The 19,426-nt window shown below is 37.9% G+C and overlaps 1 protein-coding gene across 1 annotated transcript; it reads right to left on the bottom strand.

Moving 5' to 3' along the window:
- Positions 1-2,061: 2,061 nt before the first annotated feature.
- Positions 2,062-19,291, bottom strand: SA1 (stromal antigen). Its single transcript, XM_090107728.1, has 17 exons — positions 18,535-19,291; positions 18,035-18,205; positions 16,598-16,802; positions 16,044-16,269; positions 15,658-15,781; positions 15,319-15,497; positions 14,801-15,020; positions 14,186-14,437; positions 13,474-13,845; positions 12,769-12,933; positions 11,891-12,067; positions 11,313-11,469; positions 7,383-7,513; positions 5,267-5,437; positions 4,746-4,949; positions 4,345-4,477; positions 2,062-3,099 (listed from the first exon to the last, which is right to left on the bottom strand). Exons 1-17 carry the CDS (start codon positions 19,009-19,011, stop codon positions 3,041-3,043), a joined length of 3,423 nt encoding a protein of 1,140 aa, XP_089963854.1. The 5' UTR covers positions 19,012-19,291; the 3' UTR covers positions 2,062-3,040.
- Positions 19,292-19,426: the final 135 nt, after the last annotated feature.

Raw genomic sequence — 19,426 nt, 5'->3', positions numbered from 1 at the left:
TTTGGGCTTCTTCTTGGGCCGGTCGTCGTTGGACTCGTCGGTGTGAGCGGCGGTCGCGCTGGAGCCGCTGGACGCGCGCCGCGTGCGGTGTGAGCGGCGGAGCACGCGTGACGTGCGACAACTGTAATATTATAGATAGATTTTTAACATCATCGTACATGATCTTTATTTTATTTTATTTATTTATTTGATTTGCCAACAGATGTAGTTACATCTTATATTTATAATAAATTTTGAGTATGTGACATAATTAGCATGCATAGTAAGATGTAGAGATCCAATTACAGGCAAATACAACATGCGTTTTTGAGTTGTATCAAATTATAGCTATCTTTATTCTTATGGTTGCCTGAAATAAGGCCGCCTATTGTACACTTGCCATGTTCATGCTTTTCATATTATTGCTGGTACTGTATGATCTGTCCTTAATATTATAAAGCTGAAGAGTTTGTTTGTTCGTTTGAACGCGCTAATCTCGGGAACTACTGGTCCGATTTGAAAAATTCTTTCGGTGTTAGATAGCCCATTCTTCGAGAAATGCTATAGGCTAGATATCATCACGCTAAGACCAACAGGAGCGGAGCACTGCGGGTAAAACCGCGTAGCACAGCTAATAAATGAATAAATTAGAGATTATAGATTTTTCAATTGTTTGAGATATATTTCTACAGTCTCTTGTCAGGTCTGATTGGTTATAGACGTCCGGTGCTCAATTTTGGATAGGCATGTAAAAGTATTGTTTGATTTCACTAGGAACCATTTATAATGTTGAAAAATTTCTACAGAATTAGAAAAAAATCGATCATGAAGCTGGATTCGAACCCGCGTCTCTAAAACTGCTTTCCGAACCTAACTATGCAAATTATTATTTTTCTGAATTTTTAACGAATCAAAAGCGCTTCTAAACGAAGTCTAGTTGAATAAATAAATGTTTAACTTCGAGTTTGCTGGTGTATGAGCGTAAGTTTTGAATTAATAAAATTGAAATTTTACGTTGTACCATATTATGGCAGCATTATCGCCATAATAATTTCTACCAGGCAAGACGTACAGTGCAACACGAACATGCATGCGTGCACTAGTGTACTTTTTAAAAACAAGATAACAACAAGACATCGATATGAGCGAATAAAACACGAATTGCATCAATAAGCATTTCTTGTTTTTATTAATCATGATAGAAACGATTTCATACCTGCTTCACTGATCAATTATCTTCAGTAAATAGACTGGGAATCGAACCCATATTTGTAATGTTCAAATGCTAACTACTTTACCACGCATATACATATTAATAATCATCATCTTGAACACTTTAAACTACATTAGATTAGAATTAAGTCATGCAACAATTACACAAACATAACAAAACAATTGAAAATGAAAAATATATTTATTTAAAAACTATGTTTTTACACAGATACACTTTGATTGACGTTGCACACTTTACACATATTGGCTTAATCTAGGTTTATTAAAAAAGGATTACCTATAGTACCCACACTAACACTAAAATTAACATATACTATTACTCCATTTACTCATTGAATGTAAAACTTCACCAAAGTACTTACCTTCACCAAAGTACGACCAACAAAACTTTTTTAATATTTCATAGACTATACTACCTTACTTTCACACGTACAGGTTACACACATCCTGCTAAAATAGAACATCCATACAAAATAAATTACACTCATACAGTCACGCTATAATTGCACTAACACGAATAGTACACGCACACACGCACACGCGCTCACGTACACACACACACACGCACACGTTATTTCACTCACACATACGCACAACTAAGATCGTATACATCACTCACACTCGCAAGATTCCACACGCACACACACGTATGGGGTATGGGGTAAATAAATTACAACAATTATAAAAAAAATCTATTTATTATAAAAAATATAATTCTAACAATATCTGTCTACAACACAACTAATGCTACACTACACTACAACTTACACATAACAACATTTATTATAATAATACATATAGATTATAGATGTAATTTTATTAATTTTAAATATATAAATATAAATTGAAAAATCGGCCCTTAGAGGAATATGTTGGCATATATGTGTCTTTGATATAAATTATCACTATAGTTAAGAAAACTACATACAAATAAAAAATAAGGAATTATATATTATAATTCTGGATCTTAACTTAATTTGAACAACATTTTTGTCAGAGAAAATGTATTTTTAAGATTTCCTTCGAAATCCAAATCTTTGATTGAACAAGTCCATCATATTCCCGCAAAAACGTTCATATTCTTGAAAGTAAAATATAATAGTGAATAATATAATAATGAATGTAAATTATTAAATAATTATAAAGTAATTAAAATAATCTAACTCCTTCACCATCGACATTCTAACTACAACGAGGGCACGGGCGGGAAACTTTTTATACAGAAAATTGAGACACTATTAAAAGCAACATATAATTAATTATTTAATGAATTAAATATACAATGCTTTTAATTATATTTAGTTTTATAGCATTCAAATGGTTTATAAATGAGAAATTTATTTAAAAAATAGTAAAAAAAAACATGATGCTTTATAAACATTGGCATAAAAACTAGACTCACAATCACGATCAAAATTGTCCGAAGCAAAAGTCTGCCTAGCTGTTTATTAGGCAGAGTTTTCGAATGATGAATGATACTATCGTATCGACAAGAAATAAGCTTTAATTTTAAGTGGCGATTGTAAGTCAAGTTCTTTATAGTATGGCAATGTTTATAAATTAAAACTTTGAACGGATTCTGAATGCTTTAAAAGTCTATAAGTTATAATGTACTATCGTAAAATCAAACACAAAACCGTTCTTGTTATAAATACTATAGTATTTTGAAAGAAAAGAAAACCAGCTGAATAGATTTCGATTAAATTGTTTATATTGACTTATTTAACATTTCGAGTACATATTATTAAATAATTGATTTAAGAACTTAGAAGACAAAAAGTTTCCCCCCGTGCCTGTATACATGACACATCTAGAGCACAGATAAGGCTCACCCCTCTTGCTCCGAGTCTGCGTTTTCTTCGCCTTCCTCCTCCTCTGTTTGGCCCTCTGTAATGTGTGAAATAATTGTAGTTTAATGTAAAGATGTAATATTTGTTCCTTAGCTCGATTATATGGATTAATGATTATTTAGCTTATCTATACCAATCTATCTGTCTATCTATCTATATATATAAAAATGAATTGCTGTTCGTTAGTCTCGCTAAAACTCCAGAACGGCTGGGCCAATTGAGCTCATTTTGGTTTTAAAATATTTGTCGTAGTCCAGGGTAGGTCTAAACGGTGAGCAAATAAGGAAAAATTGCGAGTAAGATAGAGTAAGACGACAATACCATTTTCCCATGTAAAAGTTGAGCACTTCTTTCTGTCAAACATTTGACGGTATTTGTATTCTCAGTTCCACTCGAATTGAAGAACGCATTAAATAAAGACTTTTGAATCGACAACATAATATCAACTTTGCTCATAACATCGTGTATTTAAATTTCAAAATATAAAAATAATTTTGATTTTCGTACTTGTCAAACATTAGTTGTCAATCCTGTCAAATACGCTAAATATTGCTTGACATTCATGCGTTCAAAAATGTATTTTGTGTAAAATAATTAAAAAGTAAAAAGGGTGAATAAACTTTTGTCTGTATTTTTTTTAAATCAATTATTGAAAAGTGCAATTAAAGTAGATACATAAAAATTCCTCAAATATTTGTGTTTACGCGTGCTTTCAGAAATTGATAAGGTATTTTCGGTGACGAAACTAACCAAGAAGGATAGTTCGATTAAGTATTTTAAAAAAAATCTTAAAAAATGTAAAGATTCTGACAATTATTTGTTGCGATTTCGTCGACTGCTTCAAAAATATTGCGTTGATATAATAACATCTAAGATAATAACTTATTTAGGTGCTTAGGTGCTATTTTATCGGCGACCTACGCAGGTAGCCCAAGTCATACGCTTGAATATGCGCAAGATGCAATGACATAATAATATGTTCGTCATTATGGTCGCCCTGGATCTATCCATTACATTTACATGAAATCCAAAATGGATGGAAATTATTCTACTGCTGCTTAAAAAAAAGGAAAAAATTAAATTAAATTAAATTTCTATACCTCAGGGAAATTTTTAAAAGCCAGGAAAATATCTATACGTCAGGAAAAATTCTAAAAGCCAGGAAAATTTGTATACGTGAGGAAAATTTCTCTTTGCCGCAAAAATTTCTATAAGTCATGCCCATGCATCGAGGAAGGCAAGCTACATATGATTCTGCTAAGAGCTATCGGTGTGTACTCACTGTGCCTGCGCGCGTAGTGGCGGCGGGCGGGCGGCGCGCGCTCGTCGGGCGCGTCCGTCACCAGCGCCGTGCGGTACGCGAGCAGCGCCGGCCACTCCTCCGCCCACTGCGCGCCGAACTTGCTGTCCACGAACTGGGGACAGAGGACAAAATACATTACAGAATTGAGACAAATAAAAAATGCATGTTGTATTCGCCCGTAATTGGATCTACATCTTGCTATGGATGCTAATTATGTCACATACCCAAAATTATTAATATGTTAATACAAAAATTATATGAATAAATTGATATGACACTCGCTAAACACTACTTGTTATCAACAAGTGTTAGTAGTGTGTATAGATAGTTCGTCGTGTCACGATGCTCCGGATGCTATGCTGCAGTTACACTGCGCTCACCTTGAGCACCTGCCGCTTGTCCTGGCGCAGCAGCTTGGCGCAGAACTCGGCGAGCGGCTCCAGGAACAGCAGGTTGGGGGGCGGCACGTGCGGCTGCAGCTCGAGCGCGGCGAAGGCGATGCCAGCGCGGTGCAGCGCCACTAACGCCTCGCGGTTCTTCACCGCGTCCAGACCGAACATCATCGAGAAACGCTTCGCCAGCTCCTGCGCACACAATCGACACAAACATTATGCAGCAATGTGACAAAAAGCTTCTAAATGGAAAAATTGTGAAGTTAACACGCTTAAATCATAAAAAAGAGCGTGTGTGCTGAGCACACGTGTCAGAAGTAAAACTTCTTTGACAAGATTCAAAAATACCAAAATTGTTGCCTTATTCCATTACGTGACGGTACCGCCATGTTGCTAAATTTTACTCCCAACGCGCCTAAAAAAGATTCATTTCAAATAGCTGTTTACAATTCTAATAAAGAAAGTAATATTCGTTGAACTATTTTTTTTAGTAAAAATTAAATGTATACCTTGATCTCAGTGAACTCGGTCATATTTCGCTGCACATTGGGGTGCTTGTTCCGCAGTTCAGTGAACAGCGCCTGCATCGCCAGCTCCATGGTGAGCGCGCAGTTCAGCTTGTTGATCTCGCGCGCCTTGCTGAGTGTGGCCTTTATTATGTCGCCGTAGTCATTGTAGCACTGAAAAATGACACATATTGTTATAAAAATACAGGTGGTTTCAGTTTGTCACAGATAGTGCAAAGGGACAAATACAATACAACGGGCAAATTTATGATAATTACGCTACAATATGTTTTTCACTTCGCCAGAATCAATTTAACCCCTTAACCACCGAGCGGTCCGATCGGGCCACGACCAATGATATTATATAGAGAAACAAGAGGTAGATACGTCATCAACGCACCAAAACTGATTCCGTGAATTGGTCCTATTTGGGACCAATGCAATCAGTCAGATTGTCACCGGTCCCAGTGAGCGCATGTGCCTATAGGTACATTAAAGTTGTCGAAAATGCCTTCCTGTGTGTTCAGAAAGTGCACGTATTTGTGCAAAAAAATAAAGAAAGATAAAGGAATATCATATCACAGCAAAATATATTAAATTATTACAGTTTAAGAGTAAAAATAACAATTTACAATTCTTTATTAATGACACTTGCTTGACACGTGTATTGAAATAATGAAAGGGATAAAACATTGCTTCAATCACTAGTGTGACAAAGCTAGCGTACACTGTGTTCAAAGATTATCATGTAGATACGATTATTGAAAATAGAACGGTTATTTTATTAATTTCTATTTGGGTAAATACTTGATTAATTTTATATTTAAATCCACACAGTGCATATAATTAACAAATATATCTATTTATTATATACAATGAAATCGTGATGGCAAAAATGTTTGTTTGCAAAAATAATGTTGAATATACTATACATTGAAGAAAAGATTATCGCTACTGATGAAAAAGGCTATTTGCTTTTCTGTAAATAGCTATTGAACATATATAAATTTTATTTGTGTTTTAGATAAAAAAGGCTTATACTTCATCCTTTCTTTTATTTCATCCTTTTTTTTCATCTAGGCTATTATTATAATTATCCTACAAGTTGGAGTGATGACCTTGTACGGGTTTCGGGAACTGCCTTGAAACGAATAGCGTAAGATCGGTCCTTATGGAGTTCTATAAGGAGGACTATATGCAGTATGCTCAGCAGTGGGTGATTATCGGGTGAAATGATGATGACTTAAACGAACACCACAGCTAGTAATAAATACTTAATACTTACAGTTATATCTCCAAAAAAGTTTTTTATTTTTTTTTTTCATTTTAATACGACATCATAATAATCATAAAATAGTAAATGAAATTGTCACATTTATTTACTTGTGCAGGAAACCTAACATCTATAACATTGAACCTTCTGTGTCGTTTATCTATGCCAATTACCATGGCAACTATTTGTTTATTTATATTTAATTGGTGAATTCTTATGACTTTTGCTTACACCTGCGCGGAAGTGACAAACTATCTTTGTCTTTTTTATTTATATCATTTTATTAGAGCCATCTCTCTTATACAGTCTGTCAATGTAATAAATTAAGTAAAATGAAAATTGTATTTGTGTGTGCCTGACACTGCATATGAAGCATTTTTTTTGGTTAAATTGTGAGTATATAACGTATCTATACATAAAATATCATTGGCCACGACACAATAGATTTTCTATTCTGAGGCATTAAAGAGAAAATCGTGAAATGTTACTAGCACTCCAAAAACAATCACAATTCAACAGCCCAATAAAACAGACACTATAAAACTATTTTTTTTTATTGAGCACAGTAACTAAAGAAACAACTAGTTTAAACTCAAAAATTAATTTTTCTGCAACGAAAAAAGTTGCAAAAGCAGAAAAAATACTTATTTTCGGATCTTCCATCAACTGATCTTATATATAAAAATGAATCGCAAAATGTGATGGTAAGCGCATAACTCGAGAACGGCTGAACCGATTTCAATAATTCTTTTTTTATTATATTCCTTGAAGTACGAGGATGGTTCTTATGTAGAGAAAACGTAAATATAACGTACCACGGGCGAAGCCGGGGCGGACCGCTAGTACCTTAATATAATGCTTGAACACGTCCACAGCGCGTCGTATCGGCGCCACGTTGTACACAATGAGCTTGCAGTACGCGGCGAGGAAGTTGCGCCGCTTGTGCAGCTCCTCTATGCGTCTCTCGTCTTGACCGTCTAAAATTCGAGATTCAATTGTCAGTTTTTTTTTTAAGTGAAAACTTCTTTAGCGGCGTTGGGTATAAAATCTTAAACTCGCGTCAGGACACGTGACCTGATCGAAAAAGCGGACGGATGGATACTAAACATGTCAACGTTAATAATCAAGTTTTCACTTCTGCCGGCACTCCCGGAGTGCAACCCGTCTTTTTTTTAACATTGAGCAAATTCAGAAATTATTCCTATTAACATATTAACGTGGGGAAATAAATAAGGATATGTTGATATGTGATTAATTGATATGGTGGAAAAAATGTTGTAAAGAATGGTCGAAATGAATAAAGTTGACAGTGACGTCAGAAGATTGTAATTTAGTTGTGTCTCAATCCCAAGATCTTGTACAACAGTGCAGTTCATATTTTAATTCTAGCTGATAATTTGGTAGCAAAATTTAATTTTCTTCCACTGCAGAAAATAACAACGCCAAATTTAAAAAAATTAATTACACTACTCAGACCTTGAGATTGAGATATTTTTTTAAACTGCTGGCGTAATATGAATGAATCGATTGTTTGTATTTGAACATTATAACTGACAAAACAATGTAACCAACTTCTATTTTTCAATCTTGTTTTCGTTTTACAAAAAGAAGTATGCGCAACCTGTTTGTCATTTGATGAGATGAATGGTACAGGGCAATTAAATTCACTGAAACATCGTCGTAATTGTTTAATTTATTATAATCAACAGTTCAAATCTTATGAATCAGGCTCAATCATTTTCACTATAAACATGCATGATGCATGCACTGTCCGCAACAATATAGGCTCAATTCGTTAATTGACCAAATTGTGAAATGGATTGTGTCATCGATGATGTTCTTGAGTCACCAAATTTGATATCGTGCAGGCGACAAAGCGGATACGCAAATTGGTAAGATTTTAAAATGATCATTGCATCGTAATTGCTAAGGATATATCTGCGTGTTGATCTCGAAACGATACTGCAGGCGACTTCAAGAAAGTAACAATTTATTTTCGACGATCTTATTGTATCTATAATAATAATAATTAAATCATAACTCTGATCTTTAGTTCTGGAATTTATTTAAATTTCTCATGAACTCTTGAAATAACAAAAAAAAATCTTAATAAAGTAATTTTATTCAACACCGCCGTCAGTATCGTGTCGCGAGCAGCGGGCGAATTTTCCCTTAGTAATGTTAGAACAAAACGCATCCGCTAAGTCGGGGTAAAAATATGCATTATTAAAAAAATTGCACAGGAAACTACCCTCATTTCAATTTTTAATGTTGTCACAGTCCGAGACAAGACGAAGCTATGATTGGTCGTCGTCATTATGGGACGAAGTACAGAAGTTAGGGACAGGAGAAAAGCTCCGTAAATATAATTATTCGTTTCTATAGAATAAGAGATATTAACAAGAGACTTTGACTACTATCATATATCTTTAGATCAGTTAAAAACTTTCAATTTTTTTCAATTCAGAGACAAGAATTCGACAGATTGTTACAGTACACGGCATTACTAAGGCAAAATCCGTGAATGTGATACAGCTAGCGCGAAGCTTGTGCTTACCGGCACCGCCGCGCCGCGCCGCACATGCAACAGACAGCTCCGTTAGCCCTACACCACCAAAAATAACTTCACCAATACCATCAAGCCTTCATTTTTACCCAAAAATAATCCAAGCCCATATATTCTTAGACCTATAAATTCTTAAGCTCAAACATTTATTTATTTATCTCAATAGAAACTGCTTTCCGAATGGTGGAAAATGTAAAAAATATGTAATGTCGATTCAAAAGTGCTTCTAGAAGAAGTCTAATGGAATAAATAAATGTTTAAGTTTGAGTTAACGAAAGTTTGTTTAGAAGTGCTTTAAAATAATTAGAGCGGCCGCACACGGCCCGCTTCACGCAGTTAAGGCCGACAGCTTGAAGCCGCGACATCGCGGTGAACCATAGGCATTAATTCACTGCCGTACACATGACCGTTTGAGCGTCGCTACGTCGCTCAGTCGATAACTGCTCAAGCTGCCCGTGTACGGCCGCCCTTAGAATACAGAAATAAATTATTTTCTCTGGAGAAGATCAGACATTTTTTTGGAATCAACAAATTGTATATTCTATAAAAAGGGTAAAATAACTATAAAGAAAAAATACCTTATTAATGATATCATATGTTGGACAATAAAAATCACTAACCTAAAATTAATTAGCGGAACGGGAAGAGACTACGTAATAAAAAGTCACCGTATATTCCCAAATCTGCGCTTTTCAAGAATAATGCATATTTTTCCTCATTTTCGATTTAATTATCACAAACATCATCAATAGTCTATATTTTTAGACTTAAATAGAATAACGATCACAAATTATTATCAAAGTTTACGAAACTACATTTACAATGTAATAATAGTGTTTTGTCGCGTGTTATTGCGTGTTGTGTCGTGATATTGGGGCTGTGGTCTGTTATGGTGTGTTGTGGTGTGTGTAATGTGACGCAGCCTACGATAATTTATTACAGTATTTTGTGGCGTGTTATTGCATTTACTGCCATATTATTGCATGTTGTGACGTGTTATCTCGTGTTGTGGCGTCCCGTACCGTAGTTCTGGTGCGTGAAGACGAAGTCCTGCACGGCGGCGTTGAGCAGGTCGGCGAGCGGCGCGTCGGGCTCCAGCACGAGCGGTCATGTTATTGCGTGTTGTGACGTGTTACACGTGTCACGTCCCGTACCGTAGTTCTGGTGCGTGAAGACGAAGTCCTGCACGGCGGCGTTGAGCAGGTCGGCGAGCGGCGCGTCGGGCTCCAGCACGAGCGGTCATGTTATTGCGTGTTGTGACGTGTTACACGTGTCACGTCCCGTACCGTAGTTCTGGTGCGTGAAGACGAAGTCCTGCACGGCGGCGTTGAGCAGGTCGGCGAGCGGCGCGTCGGGCTCCAGCACGAGCGGTCATGTTATTGCGTGTTGTGACGTGTTACACGTGTCACGTCCCGTACCGTAGTTCTGGTGCGTGAAGACGAAGTCCTGCACGGCGGCGTTGAGCAGGTCGGCGAGCGGCGCGTCGGGCTCCAGCACGAGCGGTCATGTTATTGCGTGTTGTGACGTGTTACACGTGTCACGTCCCGTACCGTAGTTCTGGTGCGTGAAGACGAAGTCCTGCACGGCGGCGTTGAGCAGGTCGGCGAGCGGCGCGTCGGGCTCCAGCACGAGCGGTCATGTTATTGCGTGTTGTGACGTGTTACACGTGTCACGTCCCGTACCGTAGTTCTGGTGCGTGAAGACGAAGTCCTGCACGGCGGCGTTGAGCAGGTCGGCGAGCGGCGCGTCGGGCTCCAGCACGAGCGGTCATGTTATTGCGTGTTGTGACGTGTTACACGTGTCACGTCCCGTACCGTAGTTCTGGTGCGTGAAGACGAAGTCCTGCACGGCGGCGTTGAGCAGGTCGGCGAGCGGCGCGTCGGGCTCCAGCACGAGCGGTCATGTTATTGCGTGTTGTGACGTGTTACACGTGTCACGTCCCGTACCGTAGTTCTGGTGCGTGAAGACGAAGTCCTGCACGGCGGCGTTGAGCAGGTCGGCGAGCGGCGCGTCGGGCTCCAGCACGAGCGGTCATGTTATTGCGTGTTGTGACGTGTTACACGTGTCACGTCCCGTACCGTAGTTCTGGTGCGTGAAGACGAAGTCCTGCACGGCGGCGTTGAGCAGGTCGGCGAGCGGCGCGTCGGGCTCCAGCACGAGCGGTCATGTTATTGCGTGTTGTGACGTGTTACACGTGTCACGTCCCGTACCGTAGTTCTGGTGCGTGAAGACGAAGTCCTGCACGGCGGCGTTGAGCAGGTCGGCGAGCGGCGCGTCGGGCTCCAGCACGAGCGGCCGCAGCGCGGGCTGGCCCTGCGTCGCCGGCTCCGCGAAGAACAGCAGCAGGTCGCACAGGCTCACGTACGCCTGACACGAGATATTACATCGTGACGTGATTATAATCAATACTTTAATGGCATACGTTTGCAGTGTACGAGTTATTGTATTGAACACAATAACGAGCACGCTTGCGGACATTCTCTAACAATATTACTTTTATTTGCCAATAAGAAGTACAGCCAACATTACATTCTAAATTTTCTGATCATAAAAATTTATAAAGAATAGAAAAAAATCGATCATGAAGCGGGACTCGAACCCGCATCCTTTCACGCCAGCTCGGGGCGGATACCTAATCAACTCAGCCATCCGTGATCCCTATCTGATTATTTTACTTAATTTTCATAACAAATTTTGCTGATATTTTTATTTATTTACTTCATAACATTCATATTATCGAGCATTTTACTCAATTTCAATCGAATTTCGTGCTGTTTCCGCCACTCACCTCCTCCCGCAGCTCCGTGTCCCGGCCGAGCTCCACGATCTGCTTGCAGAGCGCCACGTACGAGTGCAGCCGCTCCCTCAGCGCCGCCACTCCCTCCGCCGTCACACCGCGCTCCTCCAGCTCATGGAGCGACCATAGCAGCGAGTAGAATAGACAGCGGACCACGTATACTAACGCCTGGAATTGTATGGATTTTTGAAGTGAAAACTTCTTTAGCGGCGTTGAGCACTTTTTCTGTAATGGGTATAAAATCTTAAACTCGCGTCAGGACACGTGACCTGATCTAAAAAGCGTAGGACGGATACCATTCCAAAATATCAAACATGCTCAACATTAATAATCAAGTTTTCACTTCTGCCGGCACTCCCGGAATGCAACCCGTTTTTTTTTTTTGTAGAAACTAGCAGTTAACCACACTAATTATAACACATAGCTTTCCGTGGTAAATGGACTGTCAATAACAGAAAAAGTATTTTTCAATTCAAAATAGAAGATCCTGATATTAGCGCAGTAAACCTAACAAACTTCACAAATTATTGAAAAAAAAAATTATTGAAATCCATTGCAAGCTCTCATAAATTGATTATATATCATAAAAAATAGAATATAATCCTTCCATATAAAACATTTCAAATTGCATAAAAATGTAAATAAATAGATAAAATAAAAAGTCAAGATGCAGCATCTTTCCTGTAACTGTTAAAGTGAACCCTACACCTGGCGCTGGACTTTACGAACGAACCAAACACGCCTATAAACATTATTTAACGTTGTATCCTTACAACCAACATAGTTTTCAGATATTTTTAATAAAATAAAATATTTGGTACTTCTAAATGAAAAAGACATATTATTACAGAAAATTAAAACTATTTTACCTGTGTAGGCATCTGCGAATCGTTATCTTTAAGGCACTTGGGTAGATCTTCAAAAAGCGAGTCCCAAATATTAGTATCGTTCAGATTGTGACACATGTACATAATGGACACCTTCCGGAGTGAGTTAACCACGTTGAACACCTCATCTGCATCTGGTGTTTCACCCTGCGAATGTATGAAAATATTGTTAGACGTAACTTTTGATTTAATATTTTTGTGGATGAATAGTTGTTACTATTTCCTGTCAAAACATGTTTAGCTGTCGAAAACTATAAATTGCCGCTTTCCTTTGAATCGTGGCGCATTCGTACGAATCATGGTTTATACGACGTTTGACCCAACTATCACTTTATTAATAGTCGTTTACTTGCTGCGATTTGTTATCAACTACCTACATCCATTAGGTAGCTGTGTAGAATCGCAGTACATTCTGATTACATTTCAAACTAATATTTTACCCGGCCTCACATTTAATTTACTAACTAACTGCAACAATAAATGAAAGTGTAAAATATTGCTTGAAAATATTCTAGTTCGGTAATCATATAATTTTATGTCAAAAAACACATTTTAATCAATAGTTATTAATTTTTACTACAAATTTTATTCCTCACTCGCTTTGACTGGAAATTGAAATCCAAACCTATGCCAAGGAAAAAAATCACTACAAATTCAAGTATAAATCTTCAATACAAAATGACTCACCCCCTCAATAAGGCTCCTATAATCATCAATCGCCTCCTTATATCGATTCACGCACATATCCGTAACTGTGGCTCGGGCCACATTGCACCTCGTGTACACCGCGCACTGTTCACTACACAACACTTCTAACGTTCTGCCGCACGTTTCTATCACCTCCGCTTCTGTGTGAGCGGAGACGATATCCTTTATTTTATTCAGTAGAAGAGTCAAGTTCCCTTCTTGCCGTTGAGTCGTGTAGAGTTCCAGGTCAAAGTATTGCGGTATTGAGAGCAGATTGGTCAATTTTTCCGGGTCAGCGCTAAACTTGTCGAGCAACGCTGGGAGGGAGACCATGAAGTGTGCCGTCATTTTTGTGCGGTCGTCGCTGACTTGCTGTAATGTATTTGTTAGTTTAATGTGTGTTTTGATTTTTGTGTTTAATCTACTGTACTTTATATTTTATCATGAGAAATGATAATGGATGTATTATTTATTAAATTCGTATTGCAATGCAGATACATATATGGCATAAATGATTTATTAAGAAATACAGGTACAAAATTAACATAAGATGAAAGCTAGTTACCATTGATTCAATAAAATTTAATTTGCAGCACTGCAAAAACTTTTTCACGGTTTTAACAAGTGCAAATGTTATTGCTGACAAAAAGAACATGACAATATTTTTTTGTAACTCTCATAAAAATAAAAATAATAAGCATTGACAACTAACCTTGGCCTGTTCCTTAGACAGCATATGATGATGCCGCCGCACCGGCCCTCTGCCAACCGGCGGCTCCCCAGTAGACGCCTGTCTCACACAGCAGACCATCAGCTCGATCAGCGAAGACTCCTGTCTATTATCCAGGGCTTCTTCACCGGGACCGGCTTCCTCGAGGAGCAGGTCCGACATGCACTCCCAGTCTTTCATCATTGGGTTGGACTCGATTAGAGAGTCCACGAGGTATGCCCCGTGCTCGTGCAACTGTAACGGTTTAATATAAGCATTTTATCCATACTTATACCATAAGTCCGGAAAATTTCTATAGTCAGGAAAATTTCTATAGTCAGGAAAATTTCTATAGTCAGGAAAATTTCCATACGCCAGGAAAATTTCGATAAGACAGGAAAATTTCGATAAGCCAGGAAAATTTCTATACGTCAGGGAAATTTCTATGTGCCAGCAAAATTTCTATAAGCCAGGAAAATTTCTATACGTCAGGAATGTTTGTATAAGTCAGGAAAAATTATATACGCCAGGAAAATTTCTATACGTGTGGAAAATTTCTGCGGAACAGGCGCCAGTTGTGTGTGCGGGGGGTGCGGGGGGGGTACGGGGCACGCTCACCTCGGACTCGATGAAGAACTGCACGAGGTCGCGCACGTGCGGCGTGTTGGGCAGGCGCTGCTTGCCGCGGCGCGAGCGCGCGGGCGGCGCGGGCGGCTCGCTGCGGAACAGGCGCCAGTTGAGGAACTCGCCCGCGGCCGCCGCCACGTTGCGCCACGACGAGTATACCAGCTCGTACACGTTCTCGCAGTCCTTGTCCGTCAGCACGTCGGGGTGCATCCTGGACATGTAGCGGTCAACGGACCGTGAGAACGGCTCACACGGATAACATACACGAGGACATGCAATTCATGAGCTATCAGATATAACCCATGAAGTTTGATACACATTTCATATGTTAACTTTTTTACACACACATTTAATTACACGCTTTTATTTAGACACATGCATTAAAAATTTTAAACAAATCATTCTTTCATATTTTAACTATTTTTACAGCTATCGAGAAATGTGTTAGTAAGCTCCATCACCAGGTTGTATCATGTTAGCCCATGTCTCCAATTTCATTAAATAGTTACTTGAGGATGGCGATGACCAGTCTGACAGCATGTACAGCAACCTCACTCTCTTTATCCAAAGTCATGGACACAATGCGGTCTTTAAATTTTGATGTGAAAAGTTCCAATTTGCTTTTTAATTCTTCACACTCATAAAGTGGATGTAGTGCTTGCAGACAACGTAGGCGTACCTCGCCAACCTGAGATGATAAAAAAAAGCATTTAATGTAGTTTAATAATCATAAAAATAAAATTTATACTATAATAAGTATAAATAAGGCTATTCAAAAGAAAGTAAGTAATAAAGTTATGAAAACTTATGAAGAAAAATTATGTACAAAAATGAGAAAATAATTTTACTTTATCATGAAGTGTCCAACCAATATATTTCAAATACAGATCATCCAAGAAATGCGCAGGAAACTTCTCCATCCATATTCCTATCTCGGACATTGTTATTGCGCGAATATCTGGTAGTGTGTCCCTGTAAACATAACAATTAGTTTTTGAGTAAAATCTTTAGACAAGAAAATTTTATAGATTTTGCTATTTATACTAGAAAATGATGGTGATGCTTGACATAGCAGCATTTAATATTATCAAAATGGATAAACCACAAAGTTTTAAAACACTCTTGAGTTTGGAAAAAATAGATCTGATCAAAATCACAAACAATACGAAATAAAAAAAAATAAGAAAAGCCTGTAAAGTAAAATTTTATGTCTCAATACATTAACAATACACACCTGTATCTATGCACGAACACAGATTTAAACATATATGAAAGCATATTCTTGATTTCCTCCATATTTTCCTCTAACTCCTGCCTCTTAGCGACAAGCACTTCGAGACGATCACTTGCTCGCTTGTCACGAGCTTTCAGACGTTCAGCTTCATATTGACGTAAGCAGTTGTCGCAGTTCACGCTTGTAAGTAGGGCAACATCTACAAGTGCTGTCATTAGCTTCATCACTGAAATGGAAATTTTTACTTAAAATTTCGAGAAACATTTTTTTATTCTTTCCACTAACTGGACGTTGCAAATATTAAGTAAAATGATGATAATACAAGGATACTGTGTGCGTTGTTTAGTTGAACGGCTTTTTAAGAGCGAACACAATGCAAAATATTGTATGCCTTCACTTGTAAGAACTAACTGAAATTAATAATAAAATTAATATTAGTAAGGAATTTTTTTTTAATTTTAAGACTTGACAAACATGATGATAAGTTTTAAAAAGATGAAGAAAACAAAATACTGACAGATTAATATCTTAATTACTTAGATTTATTAGTTTACCTGCTAGTGTAGCTGTGTGTCTGAACGCTCTGACTTGTGAATCAGACAGTCCAGTGAGGAGCGAGATGATATTGTCCATGAGGTACTGATCGTAGATGATGCTGTACTGGCACATCTTCACAAGCGTCTGAATGAACTCACAGAAGTTAGCACGGAACTTCTTCCATGTCTGTCCTGACATTATGAGCGGGTACTCGCCACTTTCCTAAAATATATTGTAAAGTATTATTTATTGTGATAAATATGGGAATGATTCTAATCATATTAGCTAAAAAGATGAAATTGTTAGGTTTTAAAAAATTTTACATATTAAATCAGAAGATATAAATTGGTTAAGTTATGTGTTTGAAATACATTTGATGATTCGTTTTCATTTTTGCAGTTTTAACAAAATGAAAAATCATCTAAAATGATGACATTATTCTCCAAATATAAATAACAATACATTATTGGTTTTATGGCATTCAAATGCTTTTATAAATATAAATTTATAAAGAATAGAAAAAATTCGATCACGATATTGTATTCACTGAAAAGTGCTTCATATTGGTTGAAATGGTTGTTAATCATCTCAATAGATGGCGCGCGGTGTGTCCCTTCAGACACATAAAACTGAAAGAATAGAATAAATTCGATTGCTCTGGCGGGTCACGAGTGGCTGAGTTGGTCAGGCATCCGCCCCGGAATGGCGCGAAGGATGCGGGTTCGAGTCCCGCCTCGTGATCGAATTTTTTCTATTCTTTATAAATTTATATTTATAAAAGCATTTGAATGCCATAAAACCAAAAATATAAATTCAACAAAAAAAGGTCGTGTTCCATCGTTACAATATTGTATTCACTGAAAAGTGCTTCATATTGGTTGAAATGGTTGTTAATCATCTCAATAGATGGCGCGCGGTGTGTCCCTTCAGACACATAAAACTGAAAGAATAGAATAAATTCGATTGCTCTGGCGGGTCACGAGTGGCTGAGTTGGTCAGGCATCCGCCCCGGAATGGCGCGAAGGATGCGGGTTCGAGTCCCGCCTCGTGATCGAATTTTTTCTATTCTTTATAAATTTATATTTATAAAAGCATTTGAATGCCATAAAACCAAAAATATAAATTCAACAAAAAAAGTTCGTGTTCCATCGTTACAATATTGTATTCACTGAAAAGTGCTTCATATTGGTTGAAATGGTTGTTAATCATCTCAATAGATGGCGCGCGGTGTGTCCCTTCAGACACATAAAACTGAAAGAATAGAATAAATTCGATTGCTCTGGCGGGTCACGAGTGGCTGAGTTGGTCAGGCATCCGCCCCGGAATGGCGCGAAGGATGCGGGTTCGAGTCCCGCCTCGTGATCGAATTTTTTCTATTCTTTATAAATTTATAACAATACATTAACCAATTTTAATGATTTTAAACAAAAGAAAATTTCTTAATATTGAATAACCTCATCAAACTCCTGTGTCATTTTCTTGATAATAAGTGTGTGGTCCATTTGTGCCATGTCGGGTGTGACCTTGCCTCTACACCCTGATGAGTTGATGAAGAACTGCATCAGCTGCACCAGTGCACTCTCCTTGCTGTTCTTGTATTCTTCTATCCACATGTCTACTACTTGCTGTTGGTTGAAAATAATATCACATAGTCAATTGGTAAAAATATATACTTGAGTATATTACTATCTTCATATGATTTATCATAATAAAATATGGTAACCTATAATAATTAAAGTTTTCTTAAACTTAGCAGTAAAAATTACTTATATTAATTTTCTTAAGCACTGTGTGATCTTTAATTTCAACTATGTCAATATAGATAAACATAACAGGAGCATTTGTGAAACAGGTCGAAATTAAGCCACATATCAGCAAGATATCTAATTCATCAGAACTATTAATTGAAATTACATAATATAAAGAATCAAGTTATAAAAATTATAATACTTACATTGATAGCTGTTTTATTGAACCTCAACAGGTTGTAGAGACTGTTTTCATCATCACCAGGTAACAATATAGGTGGTGGTGAATATGCTGGCGGTGGCGGCGCACCTCGGCCTCTGCCCCTGCCTCTACCACCGCGACCACGGCGCGGGCGCAGCGGTGGAGGCGGCGGCGACTCTGCTAACCGCCCAACATAGCCCCCATCACCACCACGACCGCGACTACGTGTAATACGCTTAGTCGGCGCCGGTGACGGTGATCTGGCTTCTTCTTCATGATCCTCATGTTCCTCACGAGGAGCTTCTACTGCCGTAGAGTTAACAACCGCCCCCGCATTAAAGCCAGAATAATTAACATGAGAATCAGGTTCATGCACTGATTGCCCGCCATAATCAGTCATAGGAGTGGCGGGAGTCATAGGATTCACATACTCGGGTGGAGGATCATCCATACGGATGCGTTTCCCTCCACGTCGATGCATTTTGCTTGTAATAAAATAGAACTTTTAGTTTGAGAAAACTAGAAACAGCAGTAACACCACGGATAGTGTCAATATGAATTACACAGACATAATAACATTATCACATATTGTTTTTAATAAAAATACACTCCAATGATAAATTAACACGAATGAATACTATAGTTCGCTTATTTTACGAATTTGTACATTGAAGAAAAGTGGAAATAGGTCTTGAAAAGCAATAAATATCAATAACTGAGCGAGACCGAAAATGAGAACGCGTCGCGGCGCGCAATTTCACCAAAACAAATTACAGATAACAAATGACGTAGACACTAGACGCTAGACGTTTACAATTTGACGCTGACAGATAATAAAACTTCTCTAGAAATTTCTTTCATAGATTATATTTTTTAAATTTAGGTGTAGGTTTTAA

Source organism: Colias eurytheme, chromosome 12, assembly GCF_061535395.1.
Source record: "Colias eurytheme isolate Ceu_HAF_F1 chromosome 12, ilColEury1 Martin Lab GWU primary, whole genome shotgun sequence".
Taxonomy (NCBI): Eukaryota; Metazoa; Arthropoda; class Insecta; order Lepidoptera; family Pieridae; genus Colias; species Colias eurytheme.
Note: the sequence above shows the minus strand (reverse complement) of the source record. Positions and strands in the feature narration are given on the sequence as shown.